Here is an 18,085-nt window from a genome sequence, read left to right on the forward strand (position 1 = left end):
CAGAAATTGATTCATTGTGAGAAATCTATTAACTTAAGTCTTAATTATTATTTTAGTACATGTCGTTGCAAAATACAAACCATTCAGTTTCTTCCTCTTATACGGAGTCTGCTCACAGGCTTAGCAGTTAAGAAGGAAGGCCTCAAAGAATATCTACATTTAAAAGTTTAAATCTCTCCTGACTGCAAATTGATGTTGTTTTATTTATGCATAACAGATTTATTATATAACCCAATGGCAATAATTTGGAAAAGATCTGAATTATGTGATGAAAATTTTACAATGAAAAGAACACTCAGAGAAAAATCTTTTTCTTCATACAAATAGCAGGACATTACTATACAAACCTCCCGGCCAACAGGAACCTCCAAAGGACAGGCAGCCCCCACAGCAGGACACTCGGATGCCACACGAGGACAGGCAGAACGCGCGTCAGACAAACACACCCTGGGTCACTTGAGTACAACCTACAAATAAATGAAACAAAAAACATAAGAAGTTGATATTGCACAAAATCAATATATAATGTCATATGTTTTCAATAAAACACTTCACATTGTTCAAAAATTCATTAACTGCATATTTAACTTTAATGTGCAAAACACAGTGTTTTCAGCCGGCACAAATTCCGCATCTCTGGCAGGAGTTACAGGAGATGCAGCTGAAACCTAGAGAAATAAAAACACAAACAAAACAAATTAAATAAAGTCATGTGCACTAGAGATCATTAATTAACTTATGCTTTTACATACCTTCTGTCTCACAAGCCTCAGCTTTGAGACAGGTGGTTTTTTTGTATGTTCCACAGGCTTTGTCTGTAACATCAAACATTGTAGATATGTGTTATTTATAAAATGAAAAAAATAACACTTAATAGTTGCAGTATTTTGAAAGTTACCTCGGTGCCTGTGCGAACATCTGAAAGGGCCGATGGAGAAACTGTTTCCATGGCAACCAAAATAGCGGGTGAGAAACGGACAGGATTGGACGGGATGGCACACTGCGTTACAGCCGCTACACGTTGCGGCTGTAACGCAGCTGCTACACCCCCCCTCCTCCTTCACTCTCTACTCTCTCAGTCACTACTTCCTCTTCTGAGAGGGGAGATGTGCTACCAGCTCTCCATCTAATGGGTAAATTGAGTTTCCTAAATCTGCTGGGATTTACCCGATCCAGAACTGAAGTAAACTCTGTTTCAGCTGGTTTCGAGACCGGATTCGCCTGATTTCTACGGCCTACATCCAGATGTCTCACTCTTCTTCCCCCTGTTCATTAGCCAGACTGAGCAGTCTACCGCCAATTAGTTTCACAGAGCACATCTGTTAACGGTCGCTCCTTCTCTTTTTTGCAACTTGCACTTGTTACTGAATCAGGTTAGTTTTAGTGACTCGGGCGAGTCCCAAGGATGTTGTTTTAAATTTGGGCTAAAGCAACCTATAAAACATTACCTAGTTTTCTTCCCCAGAATCAAACATCATAGCCATTTTACTACCATCAAAGAACTTGTGAGGTAACTCATTAATTGAATGTTAACAACATCTTTTAGTTTCTTTATGCTAAATATTTTATTAGTAAAGCAATTTTGCAAGGGTCAGTACAGCTTAATTAAGTAGCAGAAATAATCAAATAAGTAAAATCAATCATCTAGCCTGTCTTTCCCTAACGCTGATACTAAGAACTAAAAAGGGAACCTTTTAGAGAGACGGACGAAGTATGGTGTTTTTTACCCCAGAACTGGCTCGATGATGAAGATGTTGCAGCAGGAGGAAGAGGAGGTTGATTGACGAAAGCAGGCATCTGTTGTTCTGATGAGCTGTCATCTCTGCATGGATGGTGAGGTCACACAGGACTTGGGTCTTTGTCTTCATCTTTGCCTTTGTCTTCATCTTTTTCCTTGGTCTTCATCTTTGTCTTTGGGGTCTGAACCCAGCCGATGAGAGAAGTCCGATTTGAAGCCACATGTTGCGGGGCTGATGGGTTGGTCCCCGTGCGCAGGACAGTCTTCGTCCCTGTGGCCCCGGCTCTTCTTCAGCTGCAGAGTTCTTTGTCCATCTCGATCTTGACTCGAAGCTGCCTGGAGGATCCAACCAAAGATTCCTCTTTTGCTCTCCCCTTATATAGGGTTTATACCCGCTTTCGGTGCATTTTCATTGGCTAACACTGTTGCTGTGCTTTATTGGGTAACTGTTTGGACAGATGAACTCATATCCATCACTGTCTTAGAGACATTTTGTCCTGAGATCTTGGCTAATGTCTCAGGGTTGCTCAACGTTCCTCCCGTGTCTCTGACACGTGAAAGTTGTTCAACAAGCTATCTCCTAATAAGGTCTTGGTCGTCTCTGCTTTTCCGTTAGTCCCCATTTTACCCCTAACCTCTCACCTACTATCTACCTCCAACACATCATCAGTGATCTTTAATAGCAGATACATGATTTACACCATTTCAAGTTCAATGTTAAAATCACATTCATAAACCTATTAGTTTCTTTAATTTAGCATTCATTTATAAGTTTATGATAATCACAACTTATTACTCTTTTATTATTTGATACCAAAGTTAGTTACTTGTTTTACTTGTACGTTTTTCCACAAGTGTCAGTAAGTATTGTTATAAGTAAACCAATATTAATATAAGTACTTTACTTTAAATCTTATCTAATTACTCAAAATGTTTAGATTTTATCCTTTGAAACTTTTATGCTTTTAAACAAGGACTGGTCTCAGCTATTTTTATACAGCTGCAAGCTGGAAACTTACTTCCTCTTTTTCCAGGAAACCTGCTCTCCCTGTCTCATCTCTCTCTCTGACTATGATTTCTTATGATTAGATATAAAAAATAAGTATAATGAAAGCTAAGTTTGCAGGAGACAAAACAACACACACAACCAGATTTATTTTATTGCAGTCTGGGTCTACTGTTGGATCTAGATGTGATTTGTGTGACTTATTTTAAAGGTAACTTTATTTGTTGTAACTGTTAACTAAAATCTCCAGCATGGGGAAGTGGGATGATCTCGGATTTTTCTTGACACAGTGTGGTCCCTCTACAAGAGCAAAATTTTAATTATTATGAGACCAATGACATTGAAATTATATAAAGGTGCAAGTCTGACGCACCTGGCAATGAACCACTCTTTCCTTGGGTGAATCGTCTGATTCTCCCGAGTAGTTCCTCTGCAAAGGTAGATGAGATATGTAATTTTTAGGATGACTAGCTAAAGTTAAACATCTTTCTTCCACTGCAAGCAAAAACAAAAAAGTCATACCTTCCTGCCAGATCTCACGAGCATCCATTCAGTAGGTAGCGGAGAAGCAGGTCGAGAATGCTCCTCTCCCTTCACAACCACACGGGGCACAAACCTCGGTTGATAGGGAGGAGTTCTCTGACTCTGCACCAGTGGCTTTGGTGCTGAGGACTCCATGAACTGATAGGAAAACACCCAAATCAGTTCCTTCAGGATTTGCATACCGTGGTTGTCAGACAAGTGGATCTATTAAGAATCATAGATAAGGTCAGCATGTCATATAAATGCAGAATTGTTTCTTAGGGTGTTTGAAAAGAAGTACTCACACCATCGCGGCACCACAGATTGAGGGAGTTCAGAGAAAAGTAGTCAGCGAGAGGATAATATGGAATCCCTGAAAATATAATAAAAAACAATAGAAAAATTTTCAAACATTCACTAAAAGATAAAAAGTGACCATTGCTCTGCATGTTTTATATGAAAGTCTGAAGGGAAATACCTAAAACATGCAGAGCAGCAGTTTCTGTGAAACAACATTGAGAACTGTTTTTTTCATTAACCACAGTGATTACAGTACCTTCGGCCAACGGCTACAGACAGCCTTCAGGTATCTCTCAAATTCCTCTCCAGCTTCTTCTGGGTGACGGCTGGCCGTAAGGTTATTTGATGGAGCCATAATGCAGACAGCATCAGGCTCCCGAGGTACAACTGCATTCAACACCTCGAGACACAAGTCACCTGCGCAAGCACCAGGAGTGGACATAAACCCAAACTGGAAACAGCCGCTTGCCATCTCAACAATGTCGTCCGCAAACGATCTCAAATGGGATGCGCCGATCAGAAGAACAAACTAAAATAGAAAAATACAGCAAAATAAAAACTATGCCTATATATTCTATTTGAAACTGTTGCTGATTTTACTTACTTTCTTATCGGGCAGTCCCTCTGGAATGACCAGCTTGTGACAGTGGTTGGTCACTTCAGTAGCCGTCCACGGTCTCACAGCATGGCGCCAGCCGGTACCACGCCCTATTGAAATGTAAAAAAGAAAGAAAAATTATTTAAATATACACTGTGAACTCTGGACATTTCATTTCACATCCAAACTAGAAAATTCCTGAAGAAATTTAACCGGGGCCTGCCAAAGTGTGCCCGTCGATTTTGACCCAGCGTTCTGATGCTAAACATTAGCATCCATGCTAAAGAAAGCTGCAATGTCATCAATTCAATGTGGAGAGTCACAAGAATGTCTTACTGCATTCAGTATACTAAATATGGGTAATACGTAAGTGAAATAGCTAATACCTCATGCAAGGTAAAGGCTAACCTGAGTGGAAAAGATCATGCAGGACAATCTTATTGCACTGCCTATGGAAGTGCACTAGTGGGGAACAGAGAAATGCTAATGTTTGTGCTAATTCTAATGCACAGTCTTGCTGCGCAACTTGAGAGGAAAAGATAATGAGAGCTAATGTTATTGCAGCGCCTGTGGCGCTGCATAGCCACGGCCGAATCTTCAGGCTTTTATTTTAAAATGTTCAGAATGTTTAATTTTAAATGGTCAATGTAATCCCATGTATAACAGTGATTTGGTTAAATCAGACATATAATGGTCAAAAGAGCACTTATTTAATATAAAAATTCTCAAGGCTTTTATTTGAATTTTTTTTAAAGCTTAATTTTTAAAATTTCCACACCAATTCCATGTGTAACATTGGTTGGTTAAAAATAGTTATAAAAGGCCCAAACACAAGCAGTTCTAAAGTCCAGCTTTTTTCTCTGACTTCTGCCATAGTTAGAACTACAGTGATGCGTTTTTGTAGTCCTAATCAGCTGGCCCCTTGTGTTCCGTTGCCATGGTAATGGATCCTCTGCCAGCTGTGAGTCAGACAGGGGGAGACTTAATTCTATCAGTTTTGTGGCAGCCATTTTCACTAAAATAGCATGAGCCTGAAAGGAATCTTAAGGCTTTTATTTTGAAATTTTCAGTAAGCCTCGTTTAAATGTCCAATCTATTCAACCCTAACCCAACCCGCATGAGTAACAGTGATTGTTAAATCAGTTCTAAAATGCTCCAAACAGCAATTGATATAAAAATTGTCAAGGCTTTTATTTTGAAATTTTCATTAAGATTAATTAAACTTAATTAACACTAATCCAATGTGTAACAACGGTTGGTTAAAATCAGTTATAAAATGCCCAAAACACAAGTAGTTCTAAAGGCCAGCTCCTTCCTCAGAGCTCTGCCATAGTAAAAACTACAGTGATGTGTTTTTGTAGTTCTAATTTAAAATTCTAAAGGCCAGCTCCTTCCTCAGAGCTCTGCCATAGTAAAAACTACAGTGATGCGTTTTTGTAGTTCTAATTTAAAATTCTAAAGGCCAGCTCCTTCCTCAGAGCTCTGCCATAGTAAAAACTACAGTGATGCGTATTTGTAGTTCTAATCAGCTGCTCAGCCCTGCTGTGCTTCGTTGCTATGGTAATTAATCCTCTGCAACTGTCATGTGTGTGAGACAGAAAGAATTCTATCTTTGTGAGACACCCAGTTTTCACTGAAAAAAGCGGTCCGAACAACTCCTTCCCATTCGCAAATCGTGATACGTATCAGAAAACCGTTTGAAGCGTATGAGAGCGCTATCTTTCGTCTCCTATAGTCCCGCTATTCATATCTGTACATCACTCACATTAATAACAGCGACGAGATAAAAATGGTGTGCGCTGAGGTCTGACATTTTTCAGAAATACATGGAAGTGATCCTGGCTGAGCGAGTCGAAATCCTGTCGCTTTGCTCTGAAGCCCCTAGACAGAAAACCGTAAGCCCTAGGAATATTTTGAAAACATTTTACCAGAGCAGGCATGCGTATCTATGTCATGACCGAGTTTGATACCGATAGGGCGATATTTGTGGTCGTGACAGCGATTTCAAAATTTATTTGAGGTCAGAATTGCAGTGCTTCCCACACTCTAACGAATCGTTGATTACACTCTAGTTTGGGCAGTTTCTAACTGACAAGAATTTTTGATGGTTTTTCGCTTTTTACTTTTTTATTGTAACTCCGAATCCCAACCAAAAGTAATAGCACCCCTCCCGGCGCCGAGCCGCACGATTTGATACCACTTTGTGGGTGGGCTCGCAGCGGTACGAGCCGCATTCCGGTTGACGGAAGAAAAATAAAAATAAAGAGACACTCTATTGGGTGTAGATTAATAGGTGCCTGCCATGCAATGCATGGAGGCAGTTACTGACTTGCTTTGCAAGTCAGTCACTGCTCTCCTTATGCATTGCTAGGCAGGCCCCAATAATAATAATAAAGAGTTATATTCTATTCTATTGGGTGAAGATTAATAGGTGCCTGCCATGCAATGCATGGAGGCAGTGACTGACTTGCGAAGCAAGTCAGTCACTGCTCTCCTTATGCATTGCTATGGGCAGGCCCCAATAATAATAAAGAGGCGTTCTATTAGGTGAAGATTAATAGGTGCCTGCCATGCAATGCATGGAGGCAGTGACTGACTTGCTTCGCAAGTCATTCACTGCTCTCCTTATGCATTGCTATGGGCAGGCCCCAATAAAGAGGCATTCTATTAGGTGTAGAATAATAGGTGCCTGCCATGCAATGCATGGAGACAGTAACTGACTTGCTTCGCAAGTCAGTCACTGCTCTCCTTATACATTGCTAGGCAGGCCCCAATAATAAAGAGGCGTTCTATTGGGTGTAGATTAATAGGTGCCTGCCATGCAATGCATAAAGCGTTCTATTGGGTGTAGATTAATAGGTGCCTGCCATGCAATGCATGGAGGCAGTAACTGACTTGCTTCGCAAGTCAGTCACTGCTCTCCTTATGCATTGCTATGGGCAGGCCCCAATAATAATAAAGAGGCGTTCTATTAGGTGAAGATTAATAGTTGCCTGCCATGCAATGCATGGAGGCAGTGACTGACTTGCTTCGCAAGTCAGTCACTGCTCTCCTTATGCATTGCTATGGGCAGGCCCCAATAAAGAGGCATTCTATTACATGTAGATTAATAGGTGCCTGCCATGCAATGCATGGAGGCAGTAACTGACTTGCTTAGCAAGTCAGTCACTGCTCTCCTTATGCATTGCTAGGCAGGCCCCAATAATAAAGAAGCGTTCTATTGGGTGTACATTAATAGGTGCCTGCCATGCAATGCATGGAGGCAGTTACTGACTTGCTTCGCAAGTCAGTAACTGCTCTCCTTATGCATTGCTAGGCAGGCCCCAATAATAACTAGAAAATTCCTGAAGAAATTTAACCGGGGCCTGCCAAAGTGTGCCCGTCAGTTTGGACCCAGCGTTCTGATGCTAAACATTAGCATCCATGTTAAAGAAAGCTGCAATGTCATCAATACCATGTGGAGAGTCACAAGCATGACTTACTGCATTAAGTAAGGGAAATAGCTAATACCTCATGCACGGTAAAAGGCTAATGCTAATGCTCTACCTTGCTGCGCAAGACAGTGTCGTAACTTGAGAGGAAAAGATCATGCAAGCTAATATCATTGCAGCGCCCGCGGCGCTGCATTAGCCACAGACGAATCTTAAGGCTTTTATTTTGAAATTTTCAGAATGCTTAATTTTAAATGGTCAATGTAATCCCATGTACAACAGTGATTTGGTTAAATCAGACATATAATGGTCAAAAAAGCACTTACTTAATATAAAAATTGTCAAGGCTTTTATTTTGAAATTTGTTTAAAGCTTAATTTAAAATTGCCAAACTAATTCCATGTGTAACAATGGTTGGTTAAAATGAGTTATAAAAGGCCCAAAACACAGGCAGTTCTAAAGTCCAGCTTTTTCCTCTGAGTTCTGCCATGTTAGAACTACAGTGATGCGTTTTTGTAGTCCTAATCAATTGGCCCTACTGTGTTCCGTTGCTATGGTAATGGATACTCTGCCAGCTGTGAGTCAGACAGGGGGAGACATAATTCTATCAGTTTGAGGCAGCCATTTTCACTAAAATAGGCATGAGCCAGAAAGGAATCTTAAGACTTTTATTTTGAAATTTTCATTAAACTTCATTTTAAATGTCCAAAATAATCCAAAGTTTTACAGTGGTGTATATAAAAAAGTCACATAATGCCCAAGAGAGCAATTACATAATATAAAAGAATCTCAGGGCTTTTATTTTGAAATTTTCATTTAGCTTAATTTAAAATTGCCACACTAATCCTGTGTGTAACAATGGTTGGATAAAATCAGTTATAAAATGCCCAAAACACAAGTAGTTCTAAAGGCCAACACCTTCCTCAGAGCTCTGCCATAATAAAAACTACAGTGATGCGTATTTGTAGTCCTAACCACTGGCCCTGCTGTGCTCCGTTGCTATCGTAATGGATCCTCGGCCAGCTGTGAGTCAGATAGGGGGAGACATAATTCGATCAGTTTGAGGCAGCGATTTTACCAAAAATAGGCATGAGCCAGAAAGGAATCTTAAGGCTTTTATTTTGAAATTTTCATTGAGATTAATTTTAAATGGCCAATCTCATCCCATGTTTAACACTGATCGGGTTAAATCAGTTATATAGTGGTCAAAAGAGCAATTACTTGATGGAAAAATTGTCAAGGCTTTTATTTTGAAATTTACATTAAGCTTAATTTTAATGGTAACACTAATCCCATGTGTAACTATGGAGTTTTGAAATCAGTTCTAAAATTCCCAAAAACCAAGTACTTGTCATGGCCAGCTGATTCCTCATCAGTAATAACTGACAGTTCCGCCATGTTGTAGTTTTTATATTCACCTATGACCTCTTCTGTAGGCACTGAGTGTTCCGCCATGTTGTAGTTCTAACAGCAGTCATTGTAATTCTAAAGAGCAGCTCAGTCCTCCTCAGTAGTAACTGACAGTTCCACCATGTTTTAGTTTTTATATTCACCTATGACCTCTTCTGTAGGCACTGAGTGTTCTGCCATGTTGTAGTTCTAACCTTCAGGAATTGTAGTTCTAAAGAGGAGGTCAACTGTCATGTCAGTGTGACACAAAAGGAGAGACTTAATTCTAAGTGCTTGAAGAAGTTAGTTTTTCTGACAGGCCTGAGAAAAATATTCAAGGTTTTATTTCGAATTTTTTATTAAGCTTAATTTAAAATTGCCAAACTAATCCTGTCTGTAACAGTGGTTGCTTACAATCAGTTATAAAAGCCCAAACACAATGTAATTCTAAAGGCCAGCTCATTCCTCCTCAGCAGTAACTGACAGTTCCGCCATGTTGTAGTTCTGACAATCAGCTCTGACTCTTTTGTAGGCACTGAGTGTTCCGCCATGTTGTAGTTCTAACCTTCAGAAATTGTAGTTCTAAAGAGGAGGTCAACTGTCATGTCAGTGTGACACACAAGGAGAGACTTAATTCTAAATGCTTGAAGAAGTTAGTTTTTCTGACAGGCCTGAGAGAAATATTCAAGGTTTTATTTTGAAATTTTCATTAAGCTTCATTTTAAATGTCCAAAATAATCCAAAGTTTAACAGTGGTTATGTTAAAAAAGTCACATAATGCCCAAGAGAGCAATTACGTGATATAAAAGAATCTCAGGGCTTTTTTTGAAATTTTCATTAAGCTTAATTTAAAATTGCCACACTAATCCTGTGTGTAACAATGGTTGGTCAAAATCAGTTATAAAAAGCCCAAACACAATGTAATTCTAAAGGCCAGCTCATTCCTCCTCAGTAGTGACTGACAGTTCCGCCATGTTGTAGTTCTGACAATCAGCTTGATCTCTTTTGTAGGCACTGAGTGTTCCGCCATGTTGTAGTTCTAACCTGCAGTCATTGTAGTTCTAAAGAGGTCAACTGTCATGTGTGTGAGGCAGAGACAGATTTCTATCTTTGTGAGACAGCTCAGTCAGTTATAATGGAAAAAGCAGCCCGAACAACTCCTTGCCGTTCGGAAACCGTGATACGTATCGGAAAACCGTTTGAAGCGTATGAGAGAGCTATTTTTTGTCTCCGATAGTCCTGCAAATCAAATCTGTAGCACATTCACAGTAATTACAGTGATGAGAGAAAAATGGTGTGCGCTGAGGTCTGAAATTTCCCATAAAAGTATGAAAATATATGGTGGAGAGCGTCAGTTAGGCTGGAACTTGATTTTGCTGTAAAGCACCTTGACAGAAAACCGTAAGCCCTAGAAAAATTTTGAAAACATTTTACCGGAGCAAACATTCGTATCGATGTCATGTCTGAGTTTCATACCGATAGCACGATATTTGTGGGTGTGGCGGCGATTTCAAAATTTATTTGGGGTCAGAAATCCACTTCATTTTTCACTCTAGCGGAGCGGCAGTTGGTGGCAGTTATGCTCTGCGTTTCGGCAGTTGGAAATTTCGCTCGTTTTTCGCTTTTTACGTCGCCGTCGTAACGCCGATTCCCCATAAAAGTAATAGCTCCAATGCCGGGATCGAGCCGCACGTTTTGATACCACTTTTGTGGGTGGGCTCGCAGCGGTGCGAGCCGCATTCCGGTGAACGGAAGAAAAATAAAGAATAAAGAGGCGTTATATTAGGTGAAGAACAATAGGTGCCTGCCATGCAATGCATGGAGGCAGTTACTGACTTGCTTCGCAAGTCAGTAACTGCTCTCCTTATGCATTGCTAGGCAGGCCCCAATAAAGAGGCGTTCTATTAGGTGAAGAACAATAGGTGCCTGCCATGCAATGCATGGAGGCAGTGACTGACTTGCTTCGCAAGTCAGTCACTGCTCTCCTTATGCATTGCTATGGGCAGGCCCCAATAAAGAGACATTCTATTGGGTGAAGATTAATAGGTGCCTGCCATGCAATGCATGGAGGCAGTGACTGACTTGCTTCGCAAGTCAGTCACTGCTCTCCTTATGCATTGCTATGGGCAGGCCCCAATAATAAAGAGATATTCTATTGGGTGTAGAATAATAGGTGCCTGCCATGCAATGCATGGAGGCAGTTACTGACTTGCTTCGCAAGTCAGTAACTGCTCTCCTTATGCATTGCTATGGGCAGGCCCCAATAAAGAGGCATTCTATTGGGTGTAGAATAATAGGTGCCTGCCATGCAATGCATGGAGGCAGTTACTGACTTGCTTTGCAAGTCAGTAACTGCTCTCCTTATGCATTGCTATGGGCAGGGCCCCAATAATAATAAAGAGGCGTTCTATTAGGTGAAGAACAATAGGTGCCTGCCATGCAATGCATGGAGGCAGTTACTGACTTGCTTCGCAAGTCAGTAACTGCTCTCCTTATGCATTGCTATGGGCAGGCCCCAATAAAGAGGCATTCTATTGGGTGTAGATTAATAGGTGCCTGCCATGCAATGCATGGAGGCAGTGACTGACTTGCGAAGCAAGTCAGTAACTGCTCTCCTTATGCATTGCTATGGGCAGGGCCCCAATAATAATAAAGAGGCGTTCTATTAGGTGAAGAACAATAGGTGCCTGCCATGCAATGCATGGAGGCAGTGACTGACTTGCTTCGCAAGTCAGTCACTGCTCTCCTTATGCATTGCTATGGGCAGGCCCCAATAATAATAAAGAGGCGTTCTATTAGGTGAAGAACAATAGGTGCCTGCCATGCAATGCATGGAGGCAGTGACTGACTTGCTTCGCAAGTCAGTCACTGCTCTCCTTATGCATTGCTAGGCAGGCCCCAATAATAATAAAGAGACATTCTATTGGGTGTAGATTAATAGGTGCCTGCCTAGCAATGCATAAGGAGAGCAGTGACTGACTTGCTTCGCAAGAGGCATTCTATTAGGTGTAGATTAATAGGTGCCTGCCATGCAATGCATGGAGGCAGTTACTGACTTGCTTCGCAAGTCAGTAACTGCTCTCCTTATGCATTGCTAGGCAGGCCCCAATAACTCCAAACAGAAAACTTGCATTAAAAAAAAAGAAGGAAAAAAAGCATGCAAATAAGAACACAAAGCAAGTAACACACAAAATTAAAAGCCACATTTATATCGACATTTGATGAGTTTGTGGAATTTTTCCACAGGCCAAATTTGGGACTGTTCCACAGGGTTCACCATTAAATGTTCGCCCTTACACATCATATGTTGGTGCAACTCCAGATTGTAAGGTGTACGACACATCAGAATCACCCGTTTGGACTGGTTTAGGTAAAAAGCAGCATCAAGAATCATGCATCTCAGGTTGCTCACCTGAAGGTCCAGGATAACCACTCAGTTTTCAGGCGTTCACACGTCTACGACTGGCAGGTACAGTATCAGCTAGCAATCAGTGGATTGGAATGGTCCGACTTTTTTACAGAGAGGCTAACAAGAATAACTGTTGAGCGGGTGTAGCCTTCTGAGGCTTTCATTTATCAAATGAAATCTAAACTGGACTTATTTTACTTCATGACCTTCATTGATGTTATCCTAACAATGCAATAAGAATTATAAAATGTGTAACTTGCCCTGTTCTTCTTTTGCATTTCAAATATAAAATCTCAAGCTATGTGAATCACTGTAAATAATTGTTACTCATGAAACATACAGAGATGTGAAAATGCCTTTAAAACGCAGTTGGATAATTTACTATTTTTTTTAACTGCAGTTCTCTTTAAACTTGTTTTAAAATTTTTCTCCTTGAGATTTTCTGAAATATTTTTTAAAATCAATATATGATGTACAGTTACAAAATATGAAATAGTTATGGATTTTTTTTTGTTTATACTAGATATTGTAAATTGTACTTTATTTGTTTTCTTTGCAATTCAACTTAATACAAAAAGAAAGTCAAGTATGCTGCCAAAGTGTGTTTTAATTGAATATTTTTTGAAAAACGGTAGACATCTTAACTTTTTACATAGCATTACAATTGACATACAGAAATAATTTAATCTGCAACACAAAATGGGCCTTCATAATTTACGAAAACACAACAGTTGTGCCAGATTTCATTGACAGTTCCTATTAAAATGAGAGGCACTGGGGAATCCCAGATGTGGTAGCAATTTACTCTAGCGATTGCTCGCTGTACAATGATCTGCAGCTGAGCAATGGTGTGGGTTTTCCTCTCTCTCTTCCTTGCTGAACTGACCAGGATGCCTAAATGGCAGAATGATAAGTTTGGCTCCAACTTCATGAAGGAGGTCTTTAATGAGGAAGCCCTTATCTGCCATGACTTCATCTCCCAGCTCAAGCAGAGGAAGGATTCCACTGACCTTTGTCATTTCTTTGTCGGAGATGTAGCCTGTGTACAACGCTTAAATAAATGTGACCAAACAACAGGGAGCAACTGCAATCAGCCCTTTCAGAGTGGTGTGGTTCTTGTAGGCAGAGACCGTTTCAGACTGTAAGGTGAGGGATGATTGCGTTTCCAGAGTAACTTCTGTGCAGTGCAAGATGGCACGGACATTTGGAGAGAACTTCAGAATTTTCTGAGGAATACTTGCTTTTACCTTCTCACGACTAATCCACAAGTTTATGGAAGATAACACAATTAAGAGGTAGTTAGCATAGGTGATGGTAACTCGGCTGACTGTAGCTATGCTTACTTGAAACATATCAGCAATGAGCTGCTACTTGTTGCCCACTGCAACCCTAAAGTAGTACATCAGGAACTCATTAATCAGAGCAGGGGTGCTGAATACATCGATCGCGATTTACCGGTCGATCACATGGAGGTTTTGAGTTTTTGCCTTTACCTCTGCAGAGCTCTTTGGTTCCTCCTATCAGTCTGCAGTTTCGCATAGTGACGTCATCAAACCAAATTTCAGATCTACCATCACTGACTGACACCTGCTGGCCTCAGGTTTGCAACCAGCTTCTGACTGAGAAACCAGTAACCTGCTCTCAGTGTCAGAATCTCACTGAGGAAGAAACTGCATTAGGTTTTCTATCACTTTATCATTCCTGATATAACTGATGTATATTTGCATAGAAAATGAGTCAATAGGGTTTCATTTATAATTTGTATGTCTTCATGCGATGAGGTAGATCGCAGCCGGCTGGTGAGAGAAAAAGTAGATCTTGGTCTCAAAAAGTTTGAGCACCCGTGAATCAGAGGCATGCAGCGGGCAGGGCTAGCTTTAGCACATGCTTCGTCTCCAAGTTTCTGTGCTCTGGACCAGTACACCAGGCGTGATGCAGAGGGTGCAATGGACTCCCAGAAGATCTGGAACACACATTAAGATGGAAATTTGGTGTAGAACCGGATCTGGTCATCAGACCAGATCCGGTCTGATATTGTTTTAACTTTCTGTTTTTTTATAATTTTATTTAATTAATATTTTGTTCAAGATGTTCAAGTTGTATAGTTTGTTTTGATGAAGACTTCTTATTCATAGAATTGTTTGAGTGATTTAAATATAAAATACTAACATGTTTTAGTTCTCAATTTTTAATTGTGTATTTTAATGAGGGTAGCTGTTCATGTAATATGCATTTCTTTCTTGGTGTTATTCCTGGAATACATATTTTTCACCACATTGTGGTATTCTGGTTTTTGTGTTCTTGTTTAATTTAAATGCATTACAATGTTGCTTCACAGCCAGGGTTCTCAATAATGCGTTACAAAGTAACGCATTACCGACGTGGAACCACATTTTTCAGTAACAAGTAATGTAACGCATTGGTATTTCAAATCCAGTAATCAGATTACAGTTACTTTTCAAAAACACTTTGCCTTACTATCTTCTTTTGTTATTTAATAGTCCTCTCATGATAAAAGATTTTGCTGGGGGATTAATTGTCTAAAAAAAATTTTGCGATAAGCGATAATATTGTTTGAAGACCTTTTTACATTGATTTAATGGAAATTACATAATAATACATGCTATTTCCTTCCAAGGATAGAAACACTTTACTTTCAAAAGACACTTAACACTGGGACTGATACACAAAATAAATAAAACAACCAAAAACAAAAATAAAATAGATTCTCAGTCTCCATTAACAATAAATGTATTTGAATAAAAACTAAACAACATGAAGCCAAAGTGGAAATAAACACTGCATTCAACCAAAAGAGTGCAGATTATGAGGTCTGTATAGTTTATTGCTCTTCAGTAATCATTAGATTTAAATAGAGAAGAATCCGACTGAATGATGCAATAGTTCAAACTACAAGATTTTTTAACCTCAATGACAATCTTAGAACATTATTCGTTATGAGATTTTCACTTGTGTTGTGTATTATGGTAGATCGTTGTTCCTGCTTTGATGTAAATCAAGAATTTATTCAGATTGGGAGCTGAACGCAGCCTGTCGAATGTGACCGGTAGCCAATCAGAAAGCGCGGATTCTCCTCCTGTTTTCTGAGAGGAAACACGGAGGGAATCCTGAACAGCTGACACGGTGCAACCCGAAGTCCAGCAGACATCGGAGATGATATGTGGAAACATGAAAGTTTATTCAACATTTCTTGCAAAGAAAATATAAATAACTGGGGGAGGAGTTGGAGCGAAATTACTACCAGAAAACCCGGTAACTTTTCAGCTGTTCTTTGTTAAGGTGACATAAATAGGTTCTAATAATTTTCATTCAGTCAGACTGACACTAGCCAAATGCATTGCAGGTAGATTGTAGTCAGGAATAGATTAATGCCTGGTTTCAAAGTTAGTGAACTGGACTTATTATTTTGTGTCCATTGTTGGACACAACACAGTTTCAATCAAACCGTTATAGTGAGGCTTTCTGTCGGCTGATGTGTCTCTCAGGTTTTGATAAAGGGCCGACAATCGGCCACAAGATGGTGCAGCGCTTGCTGGGCCTTACACTAAGAAAATAAGGAAGGGAGGGTCAGTGGAGAGCACCGGAGTTTAGTGTCATCAACAGTAAGAGAAAAGGGCAGGAAGAAACGATATAGCCGATAATTGAAATAAGGTTGATAATTTTAATGTATTGTGGGATTAATAGATTTATCGTTTATCATGACAGGCCAATTATTTAATTGTTTTCCCTCTACGTCCCTTGTTGTGTGACCGACAATATAATGTGACAATATCAGCGACAGTCAGTTTTCACATATTTAATGTTACTATCTTCTTAAAGGATTTAATTTTTTTCTTTCTCAAGTTTTAAGTTATCTTGAGATGTTTTGTTTATTTTAAACTTTTGTTCACAAACTAAGCATGTGTAGCATTAACCATTTACAGTGATTGAATAGTTTTCATATTAGATTTTTAATAGCTGTTATTATTTATTGTGCTGTTGAGTTAAGTATTAGTTTTCATTTTAAAATATTTTTAATAGTTCATCTTTCTTTTTTCTTACAGTACCATTGCAGAGATACATCTGTGTCTCGGGAAGCCCTGGAACGGAGTGTCCATGAGGCCTTCCAGGGAAGTCTGGAGGCCATTGAAAAACGTGGGAGGCAGCTGAGGGCAGCCGAACAAAAATTGAAATACCTCCAAAAGCAATTGGAGGAGGAAAAAACAGAAGTAAACAATCTAAAAAAAAAAACGAGAAGATTTACCAAGACCAACTGGCTGCTGCTCAGCAGAAAATAGAGGACTTGGAAGGCTGTGCTGTCTTTTATAGTGATGGTAGGCATATTTATAGTACATCATGTTCATTTTAGCTTTTATTTCTCTTTTATATTGTAATCTTAATTAACATATGATACAATGGTATATCATGAGGTGCTTGTAGTGTATACAGAAAGTATTTTTTTGTTGCTGGATTCTTTATTATTTTAGTTCAGCTTACAAATACATTGTTAATAAAAGGAAAGATCAACTTTTGATAAAAAAAAATTATATTTGAAACTAAAATTGAGCTTCACAATATAAGGACATTCATTCACTAATTTAGATTTTAAATAACGATTTTATGAATTTTTACCCCCTTTCTAATCAGCATGTACTAGGTATCCCTTCATATTTGTTTCAAGCAGAGAGTTTGTTTATATTTGTTTCTGTGAAGCTGCTTATTTCAGCATTATAGTCTTCTGTATTTTCTGCCACAATTTGAGAGACAATATTTTTAATTTCAAAGAAGGATTACATTTCTTTGTTTTTTTAAAAATGTTTAATGTTTGTTTGTAATTGTAAAAATATTTTGAATTTGTATATGTGTTTTGATGTTTTTTTATGTTAAAATCTTTCAGATAAAAGGGATGCCATCATTCAAACAGAGGACAGTGAAGATGAGGCACAGCACATGAGCTGGCAAGAAAATGAGGCAACTGAGGAATAATTTCCTTTTTTGAAGTTTATAAGTATTTTGAAGTTATAAGTAGTTTATAAATTTCTAAGTATATGTAGAGTTCATATTTGTAAGATTTAAATTTTTGTTTTGTTTTTCAAAAGTTTATTAATAAAGAGAAGTTATTGTATTGTCAATTCATTTATTTCACTTTTTTTCATGATAAAAGAAATTTACCCCTCTCGGGTTAAATGTAGTTTAATGTGAAGTTGAGTTACATTTTTAGAGAAGGACCAAGTGGGATATTAATAGAGTAGAGTAAGTTTGGTATAAATGTTCATTTCACACAACTGTTTTGTGGTTTTTCACAGAGCTCAGTTGTAAGGTGAGATTTTATTTATTTGGTTTCTAGTTTTACCGTTTTAACATGGATGGTAGGTAAAGAGTGGTATGGACAACACAAAGAACTAACTGGGTTAAGTAAGGAGCTGTTGGAGAGAGGGAGGAGTATTACGTTGCAGGAACATTCTCAGCAGGTGGAAGATTGAGAATTGACATAGAAAGGATACATCCAAGATAACATACATATACTGGCCAGTGCAACAAATACTTGCTTATTTACTAAACCAGTTCAAATATATGAATTATATATGTAGAAATAATTTTCTTACTCACCTGTGATGTCTAATTTTATATCAATTATCAATTTTTTCCTGTTAACTGTAAATCCCTAACAAAAGTATCACTGCTAGAGATC

At 38.9% G+C, this 18,085-nt stretch overlaps 1 protein-coding gene across 1 annotated transcript; it reads right to left on the minus strand.

Annotated features, from left to right (window-relative positions):
* Nucleotides 1-452: 452 nt before the first annotated feature.
* LOC129355353 (uncharacterized) lies at nucleotides 453-16,735 on the minus strand. Its single transcript, XM_055024875.1, has 11 exons — nucleotides 16,658-16,735; nucleotides 16,475-16,559; nucleotides 4,171-4,274; nucleotides 3,823-3,835; nucleotides 3,572-3,639; nucleotides 3,267-3,491; nucleotides 3,118-3,174; nucleotides 3,033-3,044; nucleotides 899-1,027; nucleotides 753-815; nucleotides 453-467 (listed from the first exon to the last, which is right to left on the minus strand). The coding sequence occupies exons 1-11, from the start codon at nucleotides 16,733-16,735 to the stop codon at nucleotides 453-455; spliced, it is 849 nt and encodes a 282-aa protein (XP_054880850.1).
* Between the last annotated feature and the right edge of the window lie 1,350 nt (nucleotides 16,736-18,085).

The sequence above is a fragment of the Poeciliopsis prolifica genome, unplaced genomic scaffold (genome assembly GCF_027474105.1).
Source record: "Poeciliopsis prolifica strain line A6 unplaced genomic scaffold, Auburn_PproV2 SCAFFOLD131, whole genome shotgun sequence".
In the NCBI taxonomy this organism is placed as follows: Eukaryota; Metazoa; Chordata; class Actinopteri; order Cyprinodontiformes; family Poeciliidae; genus Poeciliopsis; species Poeciliopsis prolifica.

Excerpts from the sequence above, each read along its gene's own strand:
- LOC129355353 (XM_055024875.1), bottom strand. The coding sequence starts at position 16,735 with ATGCCTACCATCACTATAAAAGACAGCACAGCCTTCCAAGTCCTCTAT. Across the intron at positions 16,560-16,657 it reads GCAGCAGCCAGTTGGTCTTG|CTGCCTCCCACGTTTTTCAA; the intron begins GTAAATCTTCTC and ends GGCTGCCCTCAG. Across the intron at positions 3,175-3,266 it reads TCGTGAGATCTGGCAGGAAG|AGGAACTACTCGGGAGAATC; the intron begins GTATGACTTTTT and ends CTACCTTTGCAG.